Here is a 20,439-nt window from a genome sequence, read left to right on the forward strand (position 1 = left end):
CCAGCAGTTCTGCACGTTGGAGTTTCCAAGGCGGCACTCGCTCGGCGATGCTTTTCGTCATAAGTGGAATTGTGGCCTCCTATACGCATTTCCGCCTGAACCACTTCTGTCAGGGTGCTGAAGAAAATCAAGCGAGGCTGGACTCAAGTCATTCTTGTGGTTCCAGACTGGGAGCGAAGAGTCTGGTACCTTGAGCTCTTGAGCATGGCCATCGATCCTCCAATCAAACTGCCTCTTGGGGAGGATCTTCTGTTGCAGCAGCAGAGGACGGTCCTCCACCTGAACCTGTCTAACCTCCACCTCCTTGCGTGGAGATTGAGCGGCAACAGTTGACAGCTTTCGACATTCCTCCCGAAGTCTGTAATGTCATCTTTGCAGCCAGGCGTCCCTCCACTAAAATGGTATACACCTGCAGATGGAACAAATTTGTGGCATGGTTCACAGCAAAGGCTGTGGATCCCCTTTCTGCCCCTCTTGCAGAGGTTCTCCTCTTCATTCTGTCTTTAACCCAGCAGGACTTTGCTCTGGGCACTCTTTAAGGCTTCCTTTCGGCCATCTCTGCCTTTCTGCGCCTGCCTGATCAACCTTCTCTTTTCAAGTCTCCGATTGTCAATAGATTTCTAAAGGCCATTACTCATCGCTTTCCTCCTTCTCCTTTCCTAATGCCCCAGTGGTACTTGATTCTTGTTCTTACTTTCCTTATGTGTGCTCCCTTCGAGCCACTACATAATTGTCCTCTTCGTCTTCTTACCTTGAAGACCGTTTTCCTGCTTGCCATCACCTCTGCCCCTAGGTTGAATGTGCTTCAGGCTCTTTCCTCCAAGCCTCCTCTGCTTGCAGTTCATCCGGACAAAGTGATCTTTCACACCAGGCTCTCTTTTCTGCTCAAAGCGGTTACCTCTTTCCACATCGGACAGACCATCACCTTGCCCACCTTCTTCCTGCCTCTGCACCCTTCCAAAGAGGAGAGACTCCACCGTCTGGACCCAAAATGTGCCCTGTCCTTCTCCTTGACCGCACTAAAGATAGATTTCCAGGTGGACGATCAACTCTTCGTGGGTTATGTCGGCACCAAAAAAGGTCGGGCTGTGCACAAACGTACCACCTCTCGATGGGTCATCCTATGCATTAAAATGTGCTGTTCTTTGGCGAAAAAGGAACCTCCAGTAGGGCTGAGCGCACATTCTACCAGGTTGACGGCAGCCTCTACTACTTTGGGACGTAGAGTTCTGGTGATTAACATCTGCCAGGCAGCTACGTGGGCATCCCTGCACACGTTTACAACACATTACTGCCTGGATAACCAAGTCCGAGCAATAGCTCTTTTTAGCCGTTCTGTTCTCCAGGACTTTCTGGCATCCACCTCCGGGAATGGTATTGCTGGGGTATCTATTCTAAGGTAAGGAATCTATAACTAATGGTCTCTCTCAGATGAACAAGTTACTTACATTCAGTAACGATGTATCTGTAAGAGACATAGATTAGTTATAGATTCCTTACCGCCCCGCCCATCCTCCTCGTTCTGTGAACTGACTTCTAGGGATAGGGACTCCCTTTCAGGGCCCTAGCTTGGCGCACCAGTGGTCAGTGTCTTGCATGGCTCTGCGCTTCTGGCGTGGAAAGTCGTGTCAGAACTCACGTCAACGCGCAGGGACTGCATCTAAGTAGACACTGCAACGTCATCCAGGCGACCACAACGCCTATGACTGACGTGGAGTTGACCGACGCCACCTACAGACGTGCAGGGGTAATGCTACAAGAAAAGTCTCTGGATCCAGTCAGACGCCAGGGTGTAATTCTAAGGTAAGGAATCTATAACTAATGTATGTCTCTTACAGATACATCATTACCGAAGGTAAGTAACTTGTTCTTTTGGGATATGGGTGCTGCATGCAGGCAGAGATGCATTATGGGGAGTTGGCGTTCTCTGCATACAGAGATGCATTGTGAGGAGCTGATTTTCTGTGCATGCAGAGGTGCTTTGTAGAGGGTGATGCTGCATGCATGCAGAGGTGCATTGTGGAGGGTGATGCTCCGTGCATGCACATTTAATTTAGTCGAGGTGGAACCTACATGCAGTCGTCCCTCTACGCAAAGGTGGTGTGTGTATGCCTGTAGCCGGGAAGTCTTGGTTGTAAGTGGGGTCTGATGTGTGTGACCACTCACGTGTGTTCATCTGCTCTCCTTGTCTTGACCCCTCATGCTCTCGGTTCTGTGTTGTTTGCAGCAACTCTGCCTGGAATGTGGGAGCGGACACTGACCATCGGAAGTGCAGGGAAGACCTTCAGTGCCACTGGATGGAAGGTAAGGGAGCTGACCGGAGCGTTCCAGGCCTCACACTGACTCCGGACATGTAGGGCCAGTCAGGACTCATGTCCTGACACAGCCTTACAGCCCGACAAGAAAACTGACAGTGCCCTCCAGTCCTTACCGTGTTTCAGGGCCCCATCAGGATGTCAAGAAAGGCCCACCTCCAGACTCTGCTATTCTTTCTGCATCTATTGCAAAAAGGAGGAATAGAAACAGTTCCACTACAATTTCACGGAATAGGAATATATTTAATATACTTCCTTAAACCCCAAAAGATTGGTTCCTATGGCCTATTCTTGATCTCAGACCATTAACCCATTACATCATATCAGAAGACTTCCATACAATGTCTCTCCCTATAGTGGACTCAATCACTTGGTCACCTTTAGGATTTAGTGTTGGTAAACCAGATTCACTCGCCCCCAGGCACCATGGTCGCTGCTACTCGAACCATCCTTCCCACTATGCTGGAGGTACTTAATGCTTCAATCTCCACCAGCATAGTTCCTCCCGAGTGGAAACAGGCTATGGTGCGGGCACTGGTGAAAAGAAAAATGTGGACATCAATAATTCCAATAACTATCGCCCCATTTCCCTGCTTCCCTGGGCTAGTAAAATTCTAGAGAAATATTTAAATGGTCTCCTAACAAGTTTTCTTGAGAGCAACCAGCTGGTTGACCCCTCGCAGACGGGCTTCCGTCCCAAACATGGAACGGAATCCGCTCTGTTGGCAGTCACGGAGGAAACAAGAGCAATCTTGGATCGGGGAGGATCAGTGGCAGTCATCTTCTTCGATCTCAGCGCTGCTTTCGATACGGTAAACCATAAAATCTTAGTGCAGCGTCTTCGTGACATCAGAATAATGGGCAGAGCGCTGGAATGGCTCAAATCCTTCCTGAGCGACAGAATCTTTCCGGTTTTTGAAGGAAACACCATACGCTCTAGCAAACCCCTGGGCTGTGGAGTGCCACAGGACTCCTCCCTGAGCCCGACGTTATTTAACGTCTACATGACACCGCTGGCTGAGATCGTCTGTCCATATGGTATTAAGATCGTTACCTATGCTGACGATACTCAGCTGGTGGTCTCTTTGGCACAGGAAGATGGTTCTGCAATCAGGGTGGACCTAGCGGGATGTCTGGAGAAGGTAAAAGGCTGGATGACCCAGTCCTGTCTCAAACTTAATGGGGACAAGACGGAGCTCATGCTGCTGGGCCGATCGGCTCCAGCTTCATTTGACTCAATCTGGCCTCCCTGTCTAGGCTCGCCTCCAGTACCCAAGGATGCCATCAAAAGTTTGGGTATTTGGCTAGACAGGTCCATGAAATTTGATTGTCAGGTAACCAGGCTATCGGCTACCTGCTTCGGCCTTCTCAGAATCATCAGGAAGATCCTCCCTTTGCTACCCTTCGAAGCCAGGCAAATGGTGATACAGGGCTTGATCCAATCTCGTTTGGATTTTGGTAACGCTCTGTACTTGGGAGCCCCCGACTCAACCCTGCGAAAGTTACAAGTCATTCAAAACTGTGCGGCCCGCACGCTACAGCAAATTCCTTGCAGACAGTCTGCCAAACCCGGACTAATTAGCCTGCACTGGCTTCCTGTTAAGGACAGAATTAGTTTCAAGTTCCTATGTATTGCACACCAGGCATTTTGGGAAACTAGCCCGGTAATCAATGCACCCCTAATCACCCAGTACCAGCCTAGCAGACAACTGCGCTCGGCCAATGCCTTTTTGGCCGTGGTGCCCAAGTTCAGAAGAACAAGAATAGGAGGCCGTTCCTTTTCCCTTAATGTGGCTAAGTTATGGAACACCCTCCCTCTCCACCTGAGGTCCAATCCGCAATTGACCTCCTTTCGAAAGCAGTTGAAAACATTTTTGTTTAACAAGTAGACCCCTCCTCGGCCCAGGTCTAAAGCAATTGATATCATTTGTCTCACAACTAGCTCCCCTCCCCCTGACCCCATGCCCTACTAGACAACTACTCTAGTCTTAGCGCTTGGACGCCTACGGGCAGCTACGTGAGCTTTATAAGATCCATTTTCATTTCATTTCATAAACAGCCGCACTCATCTCTGTCTGCAATGGTGGAATCCACAGAATCTAGCCAAAGGGCAGCCATTTCAGGACCCAGTTACCGAGATAATCTCACAACAAGTGCTCTTCAACCATATTTTCACAAGTGGGGTTTTCCAAACATGGACTTGTTTGCAACACAAGAAAACGCAAAGTGCCCACACTTTGCAAGCAGGTATCCACACCATCAATCCAAAGGCAAGGCTATATGGATGAACTGGTCAGGGTTATTTGCATATGCTTTTCCACCTCTCCCACTACTTTCGTTAGTGGTCAAGCATCTCTCACCATGATACTAATAGCTCCATAGGGTCAGACAAGGTCTTCAATACTCCTGGAACTTTCTTTAGTCCCTCACAATACGCTACAACTCAACCCAGACCTTCTTATACAGAACCAAGGAACACTAAGACATCCCAATCCCAAAGATATGGATCTTGCTATTTGGCTCCTGAAGTCTTAGAATTTGGATACTGAAATTTACCTCAAGAATGTTTGAACATTCTTAAAGAGGCTCAAAAACCAACCACAAGGCGATGTTATGCAGCAAAATGGAAACTAGGATCTGCTTTCGTGGTCACCCCCACTTTTTGCTGGTGTCAGTATGTTTTTTTGATTAGTCTGACTGGGATCCTGCTAATCAGGACCCCAGTCACGGTGTTTCCTCGCTACATTTGACACGGTAAGTACTTTGGTACCTCCACAATTGGCTACTGATATACCCTTGTAAGTCCCTAGTGGATGGTACTAAGGTACCCTGAAGGCAGGGTGCTGAGTTATAAGTGTAGGGTTGCCCCTGCATGAGCAGCACACACTCTACAAACTCCAGAGTCAATTCTCAGGGTTTGTAAGTGCGGGCAGTCATTTTGATACATAAGTGGCCATGTATCATTACGCGATGGCTAACTCTATAGTGGCTGTGCCGAACCTGGGCATGTTTGGTACCAAATATGTTGGAATCAGACCCCAACAACGTTACCAGTGTTGGAGGTATGAGTTCATGCACTGGGGGGCACCTCCGGGAAACCCTCAGTACTCCTGGTAACAGCCTTTCAGGGTCTGCCAGCAAGTTAGTGCTGCTGCCGACACCAGACATGATTCTGCCCTCTTGCTGCTGAACTGAGCTCGAGCAGGGGAAGGCAGAACAACAGGCTTCCTGTCACAGGGAGGTGTGAGCACCTCCCAGGCAGGACTTAGTGTATTGGCCTGAGGTCGGGGTGCTTGCCAGGGCCACCTGAGTGTTTTGAAGAGCACATTTGGTACCTTCCTTGAATACTCCAGTTGGAACCAGTTCTAGGAGCCCTCAGCTCCCATTCTGGCATAAAACTGGGTAAAGGACATGGGGGTATCCACCCTCTGTCCAGCCCCTCTTCTGGAAGGAACCCCCGAATCGTCCTAACCCCTTTCTTAGGGGATAACAGGGATTACCTGTGGGTGGGTCCTCAATTTCGTCGTGGAAACCACTCCCCTCTTCAACCGTCTAGACACTTGGACTTCGCTGAATTGTCCTGGAACTGAGACTGCATCAAGGAAGACTCCTGCTGCTCCTGGTCTCTCTGTTCTGCAAGTCTCCTTCTTCGTTTGTGTCTGTGCTTCTTCCGGGATCTTCATCAGACCGGAGGGAATCAAGGACACCTGAAGTAATTGCCCTTGAAGTAAAGGAGTCCCTCCCCTGCATCTGCTGGCGATGCAACAAAGCTGACCGGTCTGCTGCTCCTGACGTCCCACAGACTTCTCAAGGCTCTGCAACACAGGTGGTGGTTCTGCAACTCCCTCGAGGCCTGACCTGCCCTCTCTGCAATTTTGAGGCCAGTATCCCTCATCGAAACGCTGGGATCAAACCCCTGTGCACCGCGTCGACTTGCCGTTGCCAATGCTTGTAGGCGCTGCACTCCAGAAATGTTCAGGCTACAAGAAGCTCCAGCCTCCAGCTTCTCTTCCTGCCAAGATCAGTGTACTCACCGCATCCTCTGCACCGTGGGCCTTCTTCTTTGGTGACCTGCTCAAGGTCCTCTTGCGACTCCTGTGCCTACACCTGTGGGTCTTCCCTTGCTTCAGTGGCCTCCCCTGCTTGCTCGAGGCCCGCTCCAACTCTCGTGCAATTGGTGAGTCCCTTGGACCTTGCTGGTCCCAACATTGCTCCTTCATTGTTTTCCACGTCTGTTGCTGCCACCAAGGCTTGTCAGTGCTCCCTCTGGACACGGACACCGACCCCCTGGTTCTTGGCTTCCGACGTGGGACAGCTCGTGAATGGCTCCTGATCTTCCTCAGCATCACCTGGTCCTCACAGCTGCATCAACAAGGTCACCGTCACCACTCCTGCATCTTGGTGGGCATTGCTCTTCGGTGCCTCCTGGTCACCTCCGGCTGGCATAGTCTCTGTCCCCTCTGCTTGCAAGTTCTTCTCTTCAGGAATCCACCCTTGGATTCCACCGGACTCTTGCATAGTCTTTGCCAGCGGCATCTTTACTGAAGTCCTCCATTGTGGTCTACGGCGGTTTCCGACGTCACTTCGCACCTATGCACCCGGGGTCCATGGTGTAGGTATCCTGGTTTCTGGGGTATTCATGGGTGGAGTGACTCTCCAAACTTCTATCTTCCACAGGGTTTCTTCGGGGGTCCACTGGGAAGGGTCCTTCTTCAAAACTGCAAACGTGACTTTTCTGTTGACTTCTATTGAGTTTGCGGCAATGTTTCCACTCTGCACACAGCCTCCACAGGGGTTCCTGTGTGCTTACTGTAGGAAGCTGGCTCTGCATATAATATAGCAAAGTAAGGTTTGGTGTGCACAGAGTCCAGTGTATCCCCAGAGGTATAGCAGATGCTCTGGACAGAGGAGACATGGCACCCTCCTCTTCTTGGGCCTCTCCACAGCATTTGGCATAGTCTCTCACCCCATCCCCATTCAACACCTAGATGACATCAGAATTCAAGGACACGCATTCCGATGGATCAGCTCGTTCCTGACTAAAAGGACCCAGTCAGTCAGCCGGGCACCGTACACCTCGGATTCCTGCGACCTCATCTGCGGAATCCCGCAAAGATCCTACCTGAGCCCGACCCTGTTCAATACATACATGATCCCTCTGGAAAGCCTGCATGACTGAAATTGCCCACTGGATGAGACCAACTATGTAAAGCTGAACACCGACAAGACCGAAATCGTGATCTTCGGGAAGAGCGAATAACTGTGTGACTCCACCTAGTGGCCAACAGAGTTAGGACCGACATCCACCCCCACCACTTCCGTCTGGAACCTCGGATCTTCATCGACAACAAACTCTACATTAGTGACCAAATCAACACCAACTCTGCCTCATTCTTGCCTATCCTGAAGGCGCTGAATAAGATTTTCAAATGACTCCCAATCAGCATCCGGAAAACTGTCACGCATGCCGTGTTCACAAGCAAGCTGGACTACAGGAACACTCTCTGAGCCGGGAACAACAAGAAACTCACCAGAATGCTGCAGACCATTCAGAACTCGGCAGCCAGAATCACTCTCAACCTCACCCAACACACTCACATCACACTACACCTGAAGGACCCCCACTGGCTCCCCATTCACAAACTAGCACAATTCAAACTCTCACCCACGCTTTTAAGGCACTACATAAAACCGTCCGAGTATACCTGAACAATATCACAAACCTTCCAGACCCCTCCCTTCATCCGGACTCCAATTTGCACAGATCCCATGCATACGTAAAACCAGATCCGACAGTAGAGCCTTCTCCTGCATCCCTCCCAAAGCCTGGAACGGCCTGCTGCCACACATAAGAGCATCCTCGCTTCTTGGATATCGCAAGAAGTTGACGACCTGGCTTTTTAAATAGTCGCACTATGTCCTATGTGTGGCTAGACTCGCACCTGCTCAGCACCAGGTTACACTCCCGGGCGATAGTGCGCTCTACACATCTGTAAACATAACCATATAGTCTCTCCTATATCAGCATGTCATTTCCATTGTGGTAATGGAGAACATGGATTGTCCAGGAAATTAATAAATATTGCATTTCTTTTAGAAAAAGAAAATTGCCCAAAAATGTCAGTGCATCAAACAGGTTGGCCAATGAATTTATAGTGTTGTTAGCCATCCAGTGTCGTTCCACCTGGTTCTAAGGACACCTTCGCAGGCTGGAGTCTGATTCCTCTTATAATATTGTGTTCTGGTCCTGTTCTCTGTTAGGTATCTATGTCTTATTCGTCGGCCTGTCTGTCTATGATTTTAGTGCACACGCGACCAGAGGGCTTTGTTATATGTTTGCACATGGGAAGGGGCGCTCAGAACTTTGTTATTGTTTGTGTATCTTCTGAGTGAACAGACAAGCTCCCAGCCGCAATCCTTGGGGAGCAGATCTAATTCCTTTATTATATGTTTGCACATTTTGTAAGTGAACAGACAAACTCAAGCTTGGGAGGAGGTGATCTACAAACTTTATTATTTGTTTTCATACTTTCTAAGTGAGCAGAAAAGCTCATGGCCTGGGGAAAGGATCACTTTGTTATGAGTTGACTAGAATGCTCCCTCTCACCCCCAATGAAGGTCAAGACCACTCTCCCAGGGTCAGTGCTACACTGTGGCCCCCATGCGTGCAGCTTCAGATGTGGACATCAGATCTCTCAGCCCTCCTCCTTTGCTTGGATAAGAAGGCAGACTTCATTCTAGAATTAGGGCTCTGCAAGAAGAAACATCGACTAGAAGAACCTGGCGAATCTCACACTGCCACTCTCACTCCCTCACCGAGGAATGACCTTCCTGTGTCAATATCTGATTGAGGACTGACCTCACAGTGTCACTGTCTGTGACTGAGGGCTGACCTGACAGTACCACTATTGGTGATTGGGGGCTGACCTCACAGGGTTGCTGTTTTTCAGTGAGGGCTGATCTCACAGGGTTGCTGTCTGTGATTGACGGGCTGACCTCACAGTGCTGCTGTCTGTGATTGAGAACTGACATCACAGTGCCGCTGTCTGTGATTGAGGGGTTTAGCTTCTGACTCTCTTGTTCTGCCGCCTATGTTTGTATTTGGGTAAACATCCATTTGACTGATCACTGGGAGAATGTTTTGTTATTCATCTCTCCCTGTTTTTCCTCAGGTTGGCTGGGTGATGGGTCCTGATCACCTCCTCACGCACCTAAGAACCTTCCATCAGAATTCGGTCTATCACTGTCCAACGCCAGCACAGGTAAGCTTCTGCGACTCTTCTATAATGTGTGGGGGATAAGTCCCATAAGAGGGACGCTTGGAGTGCGTGGCTGAAAGATGTACCATAGGAGAAACCTCTGGCATCGGCAGCAGTGAGGGAGGAGCTCTCAAGGAGACCCTTCCTGGCACCTGTGGGTGATGGAAGGGATCAAGAAGACCACTCCGGGGCACCTATAGGTGATGGGGACACAGTGAGGACCCCTCCAGAGCAGCCTGGGGGTGATGGAGGATATTAGGAGGAGGGTATGGAGGATTTTTGGAAGACTCTTCATCATACCCGGAGGTGATGGCAGATATTACGAAGATCCTCCATCATACCCAGGGCTGATGGAGGATGTTAGGGAGACCCTTCCAGCGTACCAGTGGCTATAGAGGATATCAGGAAGACCTATCTGAAGCACCTGGAGATCATGGGGGACACAGCGGGGACCCCTCCATATCAACATGGGCCGATGGATGTTCATGAGATCATGTCATCATACCTGGTAGGGACAGAGGGTATAACGGAAATCCTTCTTGAACACCTGGAGGCGAAGGGCCATGGAGATGCTTCCGAAGCCTAGTTGAGTGATGAGGCCCCCTATGAGGTGGACTTTCCTAACACCTCCTAGAAGCCAATGATATGATTTACTTGCCTAACGTAGGCCGTATTTCGCAAGCGCTTCATCAAGCTCATCACATTTCCCTTCATAAGCAGCATTCAAAGGTAATTCCATCCACTACTTCTATTTTTGAGCTTCCTTCCCACTTCCAATTAAAGGAAATAGCAACATCAGGCCGCACTGGGACACTGTTTTCCGCATGGGCTCTTCGTTTTACAAATCATTTTAGAGGTAGCTTCATGCTCAAGGGATTTTCTGAGCTGTAGACAAGAAAGACCCCTGAATATTTTTTACTTACCACGACATGCCACTGGGTGTAGTATATCTGAAAGAGACAATTAGTTATGGATTCCTCACCTTAGAATTGCCCCCAGGCGTCAGACTGGATCCAGAGAATTTTTTCTTCAACAGTACCCCTCCGCGTTCGTCGGTGGCGTCGTGGTCACCGGAAAGACGTCATGGTATCTAATATTTATCCGGACAAAGTTGTCCTTCGCACTAGGCCTTCTTTCCTTCCCAAAGTGGTTACCTCTTTTCATATAGGATAGACCATCACTTTGCCCACCTTCTTCCCGCCCCTCATCCTTCTAAAGAGGAGGAGAGGCTCCACCGTGTGCATCTAAAACATTTGCTTTCATTCTATCTGGATCGCATGAAGCAATTCCGGGTGGATGACCAGTTTTGTTGTCTATGTGGGCGCCCAGAAAGGTCGGCTGTGCAAAAACGAACCATCTCTCGATGGGTTGTTCTTTGCATCAAAATCTACTATTCCTTAGCGAAAAAGGAACCTCCAGTGGGGTTCTGTGCCCATTCCACCAGGACGACGGCAGCCAATACTGCTTTGGGACTTAGACTCCCTCTTCATGACATCTGCCAGGCAGCCACGTGGGCTTCATTGAGTACGTTTACCAAACACTACTGCCTGGACAGCCAAGTCCGGAGAGACTGCTTCTTCGGCCGTTCAGTTCTCCAGCACTTTCTGGTGTGCACTTAGTTTGCAGACCGACCTCCGGGGTTGGTATTGCTGGGGTATCTATTCTAAGGTAAGGAATCCATAACTAATTGTCTCTGTCAGATGAACAAGTTATTTACCTTTGGTAACGATCCTCCCCGTTCTGTGAACTGACTTCTAGGGATAGGGACTCCCATTCAGGGCCCTAGTTTTGTGCACCAGTGGTCAGTGTCTTGCATAGCTCTGCACTTTTGGCGTGGAATAATGTGTAAAGAACTGATGCAGTGTGCAAGGGTGGCGTCTAAGTAGATACCGCAGCGTCATTCTGGCGACCACAATGCGAACTACGAATGCGGAGTCGATCGACGACACCTACTGACGCGCAGGGGTACTGCTGAAGAAAAAATTCTCCGGATCTAGTCTGACGCATGGGGCTAACTCTAAGGTGAGGAATCCATAACATATCTATGTCTCCTACAGATATATTTTTAATGAAGGTAGGTAACTTGTTCATCTAGCAGAGCAGCTAAAACTCTGACGTAAAGCAGGGTCTCTGACTTCAGTACTCCAGTGCTGTTGGGTGCGTCAGGGGCTAGATCTGTTTGCTTTAGACACAACAGCAAGTTGCCTCCTGGATTGGCAGGAATCTCCTCTGCCAAGGGGGTGTGATCCTGTTGGATTGGATGCCATGCCTGCACCTCTTCCGCTTGTCCCAAGAATCTTCCCCAAGTTTAGATACAGCTTGGGTTACTGTGTTTTACTGGTCTCTGCTCTTTGGTTCATATGTTTTTGGTTCACAGACATGGTGAAATCCCTTCTCCTGCCTCAGTATCGGGGCTTTGTCTTTCACCCTTCATCTAAATCTCACAGATTACTCTCTTGGAACCAGTGACGGTCCATGTTTATCTGGACAATTGCACGATAATCTGGATATTACTGAGGCTGGCAGAAAGAATGCTGATGGGACTCATTCAAATAGCAGGTGGCTGGCAAGGAGCACATGCCCACTCCTGTGCACATCAGCCCCGTTCTGTAGGGTCCTTCGTTCCGGTCCTCACTATCCCGTCTCATAAGCCCAATTCTGCAGGATCCTTCGGTCCGGTCCTCACTATCCCGGCTCTTAAGCCCCATTCTGCAGGGTTCTTCGGTCCGGTCCTCACTGTCCCGGCTCATAAGCTCCATTCTGTAGGGTTCTTCGGTCCGGTCCGCACTATCCCGGCTCTTAAGCCCCATTCTGCAGGGTTCTTCGGTCCGGTCCGCACTATCCCGGCTCATAAGCCCCATTCTGTAAGGTCCTTTGGTCCAGTCCTCACTATCCCGGCTCATAAGCCCCATTCCGTAGGGTCCTTCGGTCCGGTCCTCACTATCCCGGCTCATAAGCCCTGTTCAGTAGGGTCCTTCGGTCCGTCCCTCACTATCCCGGCTCATAAGCCCAGACCCGTAGAGTCCTTTGGTCCGGTCCTCACTATCCCGGCTCATAAGCTCCATTCTGTAGGGTCCTTCGGTCCGGTCCTCATTATCCCAGCTCATATGCCCCGTTCCGTAGAGTCCTTCGGTCCGGTCCTCACTATCCCGGCTCATAAGCTCAATTCTGTAGGGTCCTTCGGTCTGGTCCTCACTATCCCGGCTCATAAGCCCTGTTCCGTAGAGTCCTTTGGTCCGGTCCTCACTATCCCGGCTCATAAGCTCAATTCTGTAGGGTCCTTCGGTCTGGTCCTCACTATCCCGGCTCATAAGCCCCATTCCGTAGGGTCCTTCGGTCCGGTCCGCACTATCCCGGCTCATAAGCCCTGTTCAGTAGGGTCCTTCGGTCTGGTCCTCATTATCCCAGCTCATATGCCCCGTTCCGTACAGTCCTTCGCTCCGGTCCTCACTATCCCGGCTCATAAGCCCCATTCCATTGGGTCCTTCGGTCCAGTTCCTCACTATCCCGGCTCATCAGCTCCGTTCTGTAGGGTCCTCCGGTCCGGTCCTCACTATCCCGGCTCATAAGCCCTGTTCAGTAGGGTCCTTTAGTCCGGTCCTCACTATCCCGTCTCATCAGCCCCGTTTAGTAGGGTCCTTCGGTTCGGTCCTCATTATCCCAGCTCATATGCCCCGTTCCGTAGACTCCTTTGGTCCGATCCTCTCTATACCGGCTTATAAGCTCCATTCTGTAGGGTCCTTCGGTCCGGTCCTCATTATCCCAGCTCATATGCCCCGTTCCGTAGACTCCTTCGGTCCGGTCCTCACTATCCCGGCTCATCAGCCCCGTTCTGTAGGGTCCTCCGGTCCGGTCCTCACTATCCCGGCTCATGAGCCCTGTTCAGTAGGGTCCTTTGATCCGGTCCTCACTATCCCGTCTCATCAGCCCCGTTCTGTAGGGTCCTTCGGTCCGGTCCTCACTATGCCGGCTCATAAGCACCGTTCTGTAGGGTCCTCCGGTCCGGTCCTCACTATCCCGGCTCATAAGTCCCGTTCTGTAGGGTCATCCGGTCCGGTCCTCACTATCCCGTCTGATAAGCTCCATTCTGTATGGTCCTTCCATCCGGTCCTCACGGTCCCATCTCATAAGCTCCATTCTGTAGGGTCCTTCGGTCCGGTCCTCACTATCCCGGCTCATAAGCCCCGTTCCGTAGGGTCCTTCCATCCGGTCCTCACTATCCCGGCTCATAAGCCCCGTTCTTTAGGGTCCTTCGGTCCGGTCCTCACTATCCCGGCTTATAAGCTCCATTCTATAGGGTCCTTACATCCGGTCTTCACTGTCCCGTCTCATAAGCTCCATTCTGTAGGGTCCTTTGGTCCGGTCCTCACTGTCCCGTCTCATAAGCTCCATTTTGTAGGGTCCTTCGGTCCGGTCCGCACTATCCCGGCTCATAAGCCCCATTCCGTAGGGTCCTTCGGTCAGGTCTGCACTATCCCGACTCATAAGCCCTGTTCTCTAGGGTCCTCCAGTCCGGTCCACACTATCCCGACTCATAAGCCCCATTCCGTAGGGTCCTTCGGTCCGGCCCTCACTATCCCGTCTCATAAGCCCCGTTCTGTAGGGTCCTTCGGTCCGGTCCTCACTATCCCGGCTCATAAGCCCTGTTCAGTAGGGTCCTTCGGTCCGTCCCTCACTATCCCGGCTCATAAGCCCAGACCCGTAGAGTCCTTTGGTCCGGTCCTCACTATCCCGGCTCATAAGCTCCATTCTGTAGGGTCCTTCGGTCCGGTCCTCATTATCCCAGCTCATATGCCCCTTTCCGTAGAGTCCTTCGGTCCGGTCCTCACTATCCCGGCTCATAAGCTCAATTCTGTAGGGTCCTTCGGTCTGGTCCTCACTATCCCGGCTCATAAGCCCTGTTCCGTAGAGTCCTTTGGTCCGGTCCTCACTATCCCGGCTCATAAGCTCAATTCTGTAGGGTCCTTCGGTCTGGTCCTCACTATCCCGGCTCATAAGCCCCATTCCGTAGGGTCCTTCGGTCCGGTCCGCACTATCCCGGCTCATAAGCCCTGTTCAGTAGGGTCCTTCGGTCTGGTCCTCATTATCCCAGCTCATATGCCCCGTTCCGTACAGTCCTTCGCTCCGGTCCTCACTATCCCGGCTCATAAGCCCCATTCCATTGGGTCCTTCGGTCCAGTTCCTCACTATCCCGGCTCATCAGCTCCGTTCTGTAGGGTCCTCCGGTCCGGTCCTCACTATCCCGGCTCATAAGCCCTGTTCAGTAGGGTCCTTTAGTCCGGTCCTCACTATCCCGTCTCATCAGCCCCGTTTAGTAGGGTCCTTCGGTTCGGTCCTCATTATCCCAGCTCATATGCCCCGTTCCGTAGACTCCTTTGGTCCGATCCTCTCTATACCGGCTTATAAGCTCCATTCTGTAGGGTCCTTCGGTCCGGTCCTCATTATCCCAGCTCATATGCCCCGTTCCGTAGACTCCTTCGGTCCGGTCCTCACTATCCCGGCTCATCAGCCCCGTTCTGTAGGGTCCTCCGGTCCGGTCCTCACTATCCCGGCTCATGAGCCCTGTTCAGTAGGGTCCTTTGATCCGGTCCTCACTATCCCGTCTCATCAGCCCCGTTCTGTAGGGTCCTTCGGTCCGGTCCTCACTATGCCGGCTCATAAGCACCGTTCTGTAGGGTCCTCCGGTCCGGTCCTCACTATCCCGGCTCATAAGTCCCGTTCTGTAGGGTCATCCGGTCCGGTCCTCACTATCCCGTCTGATAAGCTCCATTCTGTATGGTCCTTCCATCCGGTCCTCACGGTCCCATCTCATAAGCTCCATTCTGTAGGGTCCTTCGGTCCGGTCCTCACTATCCCGGCTCATAAGCCCCGTTCCGTAGGGTCCTTCCATCCGGTCCTCACTATCCCGGCTCATAAGCCCCGTTCTTTAGGGTCCTTCGGTCCGGTCCTCACTATCCCGGCTTATAAGCTCCATTCTATAGGGTCCTTACATCCGGTCTTCACTGTCCCGTCTCATAAGCTCCATTCTGTAGGGTCCTTTGGTCCGGTCCTCACTGTCCCGTCTCATAAGCTCCATTTTGTAGGGTCCTTCGGTCCGGTCCGCACTATCCCGGCTCATAAGCCCCATTCCGTAGGGTCCTTCGGTCAGGTCTGCACTATCCCGACTCATAAGCCCTGTTCTCTAGGGTCCTCCAGTCCGGTCCACACTATCCCGACTCATAAGCCCCATTCCGTAGGGTCCTTCGGTCCGGCCCTCACTATCCCGTCTCATAAGCCCCGTTCTGTAGGGTCCTTCGGTCCGGTCCTCACTATCCCGGCTCATAAGCTCCGTTCTGTAGGGTCCTTCGGCCCGGTTCTCACTATCACGGCTCATAAGCCCCATTCCGTAGGGTCCTTCGGTCCGGCCCTCACTATCCCGGCTCATAAGCCCCGTTCCGTAGGGTCCTTCGGTCCAGTCCGCACTATCCTGACTCATAAGCTCTGTTCTCTAGGGTCCTCAGGTCCGGTCCTCACTATCCCGGCTCATAAGCCCCATTCCGTAGGGTCCTTCGGTCCGGCCCTCACTATCCCGGCTCATAAGCCCCGTTCTGTAGGGTCCTTCGGTCCGGTCCTCACTATCCCGACTCATAAGCTCCGTTCTGTAGGGTCCTTCGGTCCGGTCCTCACTATCCTGGCTCATAAGCCCCGTTCCGTAGGGTCCTTCAGTCCGGTCCGCACTATCCTGGCTCATAAGCCCCGTTCCGTAAGGTCCTTCAGTCCGGTCCTCACTATCCCGGCTCATCAGCCCCGTTCCGTAGGGTCCTTCGGTCTGGTCCTCACTATCCCGGCTCATAAGCCCCGTTCTGTAGGGTCCTTCGATCCGGTCCGCACTATCCCGGCTCATAGGCCCCGTTCCGTAGGGTCCTTCGGTCCGGTCCGCACTATCCCGGCTCATAAGCCCCGTTCCGTAGGCTCCTTCTGTCTGGTCCGCACTATCCCGGCTCATAAGCCCCGTTCCGTAGGGTCCTTCGGTCCGGTCCGCACTATCCCGGCTCATAAGCCCCGTTCTGTAGGGTCCTTCGGTCCGGTCCGCACTATCCCGGCTCATAAGCCCTGTTCCGTAGGGTCCTTCGGTCCGGTCCTCACTATCCCGGCTCAGAAGCCCCGTTCTGTAGGGTCCTTCGGTCCGTTCCTCACTGTCCTGTCTCATAAGGCCCGTTCCGTAGGGTCCTTCGGTCCGATCCTCACTATCCCATCTCATAAGCTCCATTCTGCAGAGTCCTTCGGTCCGGTCCTCACTATCCCGGCTCATAAGCCCCATTCCGTAGGGTCCTTCGGTCCGGTCCTCTCTATCCCGGCTCATAAGCCCCGTTCTGTAGGGTCCTTTGGTCTGGTCCTCACTATCCTGGCTCATAAGCCCCGTTCCGTAGGGTCCTTCCTTTTGGTCCTCACTGTCCCGTCTCATAAGCTCCATTTTGTAGGGTCCTTTGGTCTGGTCCTCACTATCCCGGCTCATAAGCCCCATTCTGTAGGGTCCTTCGGTCCGGTCCTCACTATCCCGGCTCATAGGCCCCGTTCCGTAGGGTCCTTCGGTCCGGTCCGCACTATCCCGGCTCATAAGCCCCGTTCCGTAGGCTCCTTCTGTCTGGTCCGCACTATCCCGGCTCATAAGCCCCGTTCCGTAGGGTCCTTCGGTCCGGTCCGCACTATCCCGGCTCATAAGCCCCTTTCCGTAGGGTCCTTCGGTCCGGTCCGCACTATCCCGGCTCATAAGCCCTGTTCCGTAGGGTCCTTCGGTCCGGTCCTCACTATCCCGGCTCAGAAGCCCCGTTCTGTAGGGTCCTTCGGTCCGTTCCTCACTGTCCTGTCTCATAAGCCCCGTTCCGTAGGGTCCTTCGGTCCGGTCCTCACTATCCCATCTCATAAGCTCCATTCTGCAGAGTCCTTCGGTCCGGTCCTCACTATCCCGGCTCATAAGCCCCATTTCGTAGGGTCCTTCGGTCCGGTCCTCTCTATCCCGGCTCATAAGCCCCGTTCTGTAGGGTCCTTTGGTCTGGTCCTCACTATCCTGGCTCATAAGCCCCGTTCCGTAGGGTCCTTCCTTTTGGTCCTCACTGTCCCGTCTCATAAGCTCCATTTTGTAGGGTCCTTCGGTCCGGTCCGCACTATCCCGGCTCATAAGCCCCATTCCGTAGGGTCCTTCGGTCCGGTCCGCACTATCCCGGCTCATAAGCCCCGTTCCGTAGGGTCCTTCGGTCCGGTCCGCACTATCCCGGCTCATAAGCCCTGTTCCGTAGGGTCCTTCGGTCCGGTCCTCACTATCCCGGCTCAGAAGCCCCGTTCTGTAGGGTCCTTCGGTCCGTTCCTCACTGTCCTGTCTCATAAGCCCCGTTCCGTAGGGTCCTTCGGTCCGGTCCTCACTATCCCATCTCATAAGCTCCATTCTGCAGAGTCCTTCGGTCCGGTCCTCACTATCCCGGCTCATAAGCCCCATTCCGTAGGGTCCTTCGGTCCGGTCCTCTCTATCCCGGCTCATAAGCCCCGTTCTGTAGGGTCCTTTGGTCTGGTCCTCACTATCCTGGCTCATAAGCCCCGTTCCGTAGGGTCCTTCCTTTTGGTCCTCACTGTCCCGTCTCATAAGCTCCATTTTGTAGGGTCCTTCGGTCCGGTCCTCACTATCCCGGCTCATAAGCCCCATTCCGTAGGGTCCTTCGGTCCGGTCCTCTCTATCCCGGCTCATAAGCCCCGTTCTGTAGGGTCCTTTGGTCTGGTCCTCACTATCCTGGCTCATAAGCCCCGTTCCGTAGGGTCCTTCCTTTTGGTTCTCACTGTCCCGTCTCATAAGCTCCATTTTGTAGGGTCCTTTGGTCTGGTCCTCACTATCCCGGCTCATAAGCCCCATTCTGTAGGGTTCTTCGGTCCGGTCCTCACTATCCCGGCTCATAGGCCCCGTTCCGTAGGGTCCTTCGGTCCGGTCCGCACTATCCCGGCTCATAAGCCCCGTTCCGTAGGCTCCTTCTGTCTGGTCCGCACTATCCCGGCTCATAAGCCCCGTTCCGTAGGGTCCTTCGGTCCGGTCCGCACTATCCCGGCTCATAAGCCCCGTTCCGTAGGGTCCTTCGGTCCGGTCCGCACTATCCCGGCTCATAAGCCCTGTTCCGTAGGGTCCTTCGGTCCGGTCCTCACTATCCCGGCTCAGAAGCCCCGTTCTGTAGGGTCCTTCGGTCCGTTCCTCACTGTCCTGTCTCATAACCCCCGTTCCGTAGGGTCCTTCGGTCCGGTCCTCACTATCCCATCTCATAAGCTCCATTCTGCAGAGTCCTTCGGTCCGGTCCTCACTATCCCGGCTCATAAGCCCCATTCCGTAGGGTCCTTCGGTCCGGTCCTCTCTATCCCGGCTCATAAGCCCCGTTCTGTAGGGTCCTTTGGTCTGGTCCTCACTATCCTGGCTCATAAGCCCCGTTCCGTAGGGTCCTTCCTTTTGGTCCTCACTATCCCGGCTCATAAGCCCCATTCTGTAGGGTCCTTCGGTCCGGTCCTCACTATCCCGTCTCATAAGCTCCGTTCTGTAGGGTCCTTCGGTCCGGTCCGCACTATCCCGGCTCATAAGCATCATTCTGCGGGTCCTTCGGTCCGGTCCTCACTATCCCGTCTCATAAGCTCCGTTCTGTAGGGTCCTTCGGTCTGGTCCGCCCTATCCCGGCTCATCAGCCCCGTTCTGTAGGGTCCTTCGGTCCGGTCCGCACTATCCCGGCTCATAATCCCCGTTCTGTAGGGTCCTTTGGTCCAGTCCTCACTATCCTGGCTCATAAGCCCCGCTCTGCAGGGTCCTTTGGTCCGGTCTTTATTCTCGGCTCGTAAACCTTTTGACTCTTTCCTACCTGTAGCATCATGCTGTTTTGAACCTGAACATCAGGAGAGCCACATGGGTGGACTGCATACCTTCTGCAAACACTACGCTATAGAAGTTGGCTTTTGAGAGAATGCTCGATATGTAGGGCTCCGCTCAGGACCATTGTGGGTAAGTTGCTTGCGTGAAAGGGTTTCTATATTTATCATCTGTGTGTGTTTCCTTCCTCCCACGGCACAGGAGAGAGAGGGGACGAATATGCAGTGTCCAGTACTTACCAGTAGAAGGATAGTTCTTGACCCAGTGACTAAAGATATCCCCACCCACTGCCAATCACTGCTGCTTGGAAACAGCAAATGAGGGGGATGTGAAAGCCCATAGGAGCGGAGGAGGTAGAATCAGGGGTGCCCATGAGGTGGTTCTTGAAGAGTAACTTTTTGCAAAAGATCCATTCAGTGCCTGTTCGTGACCCGTGGCTCCCAGCAGAGAGTGGAGCTCGGCTGTCTGAGAGTCACTATGGGGAGTGACTTCTGTTTAAGTGAATCCTTAAGTCCATATGGTTTGCTAGGAACCAAGACTACAGCCCCCACAACACATTATTTAGTAAATAGTGGCTCTTGGGGGTGTCATTGGCGTTATTGAGGGTGTAGCATAAGGGGAAAGCACTGTAAATTGGCAGTACACCTACCTCACCTGACGGTCAGTTGCTCGCCTCCTTGAGAGGTGGTGGAACCCCAGGGTTTCAGACTGGCCTCCTCAGCTGGTTCCCAGGGTCCTTATCCACAGGGTTGGTGGGCTCAGTGTGTCAGATGTCCTGCCCTATTTTGGGTGGATCTTTTGATGCATATGTTTTCATCCAGGACTCCAGTGTTAAGACAACCCTTGGCAGGAGCAATCATCCCTGACTCTGCCCTTAACCCCTTCCACGCGGGGCTAATTCCCCCGCGGTGTGGGGGGGAGCTGGGGCTGAGCCCGGAGCTGCGGTGCTCGTGACGAGCTCAGCTTGTCATGAGGCACAGTGGAGCTGTGCTCATGA

At 52.7% G+C, this 20,439-nt stretch overlaps 1 protein-coding gene across 12 annotated transcripts in view; it reads left to right on the forward strand.

The window, feature by feature from the left end:
- KYAT1 (kynurenine aminotransferase 1) overlaps positions 1 to 20,439 on the forward strand; it is a 350,381-nt gene that overhangs the window by 292,012 nt on the left and 37,930 nt on the right. For all 12 annotated transcript variants that reach the window (XM_086924868.1, XM_086924877.1, XM_086924878.1 and 9 more), the window contains 2 exons: positions 2,228 to 2,304; positions 9,488 to 9,577. In XM_086924868.1, the coding sequence (XP_086780994.1) occupies positions 2,228 to 2,304; positions 9,488 to 9,577 (167 nt within the window). The remainder of the gene's footprint in view (positions 1 to 2,227; positions 2,305 to 9,487; positions 9,578 to 20,439) is intronic.

This window comes from Lissotriton vulgaris, chromosome 5 (genome assembly GCF_964263255.1).
Source record: "Lissotriton vulgaris chromosome 5, aLisVul1.2, whole genome shotgun sequence".
NCBI classification, from domain to species: domain Eukaryota; kingdom Metazoa; phylum Chordata; class Amphibia; order Caudata; family Salamandridae; genus Lissotriton; species Lissotriton vulgaris.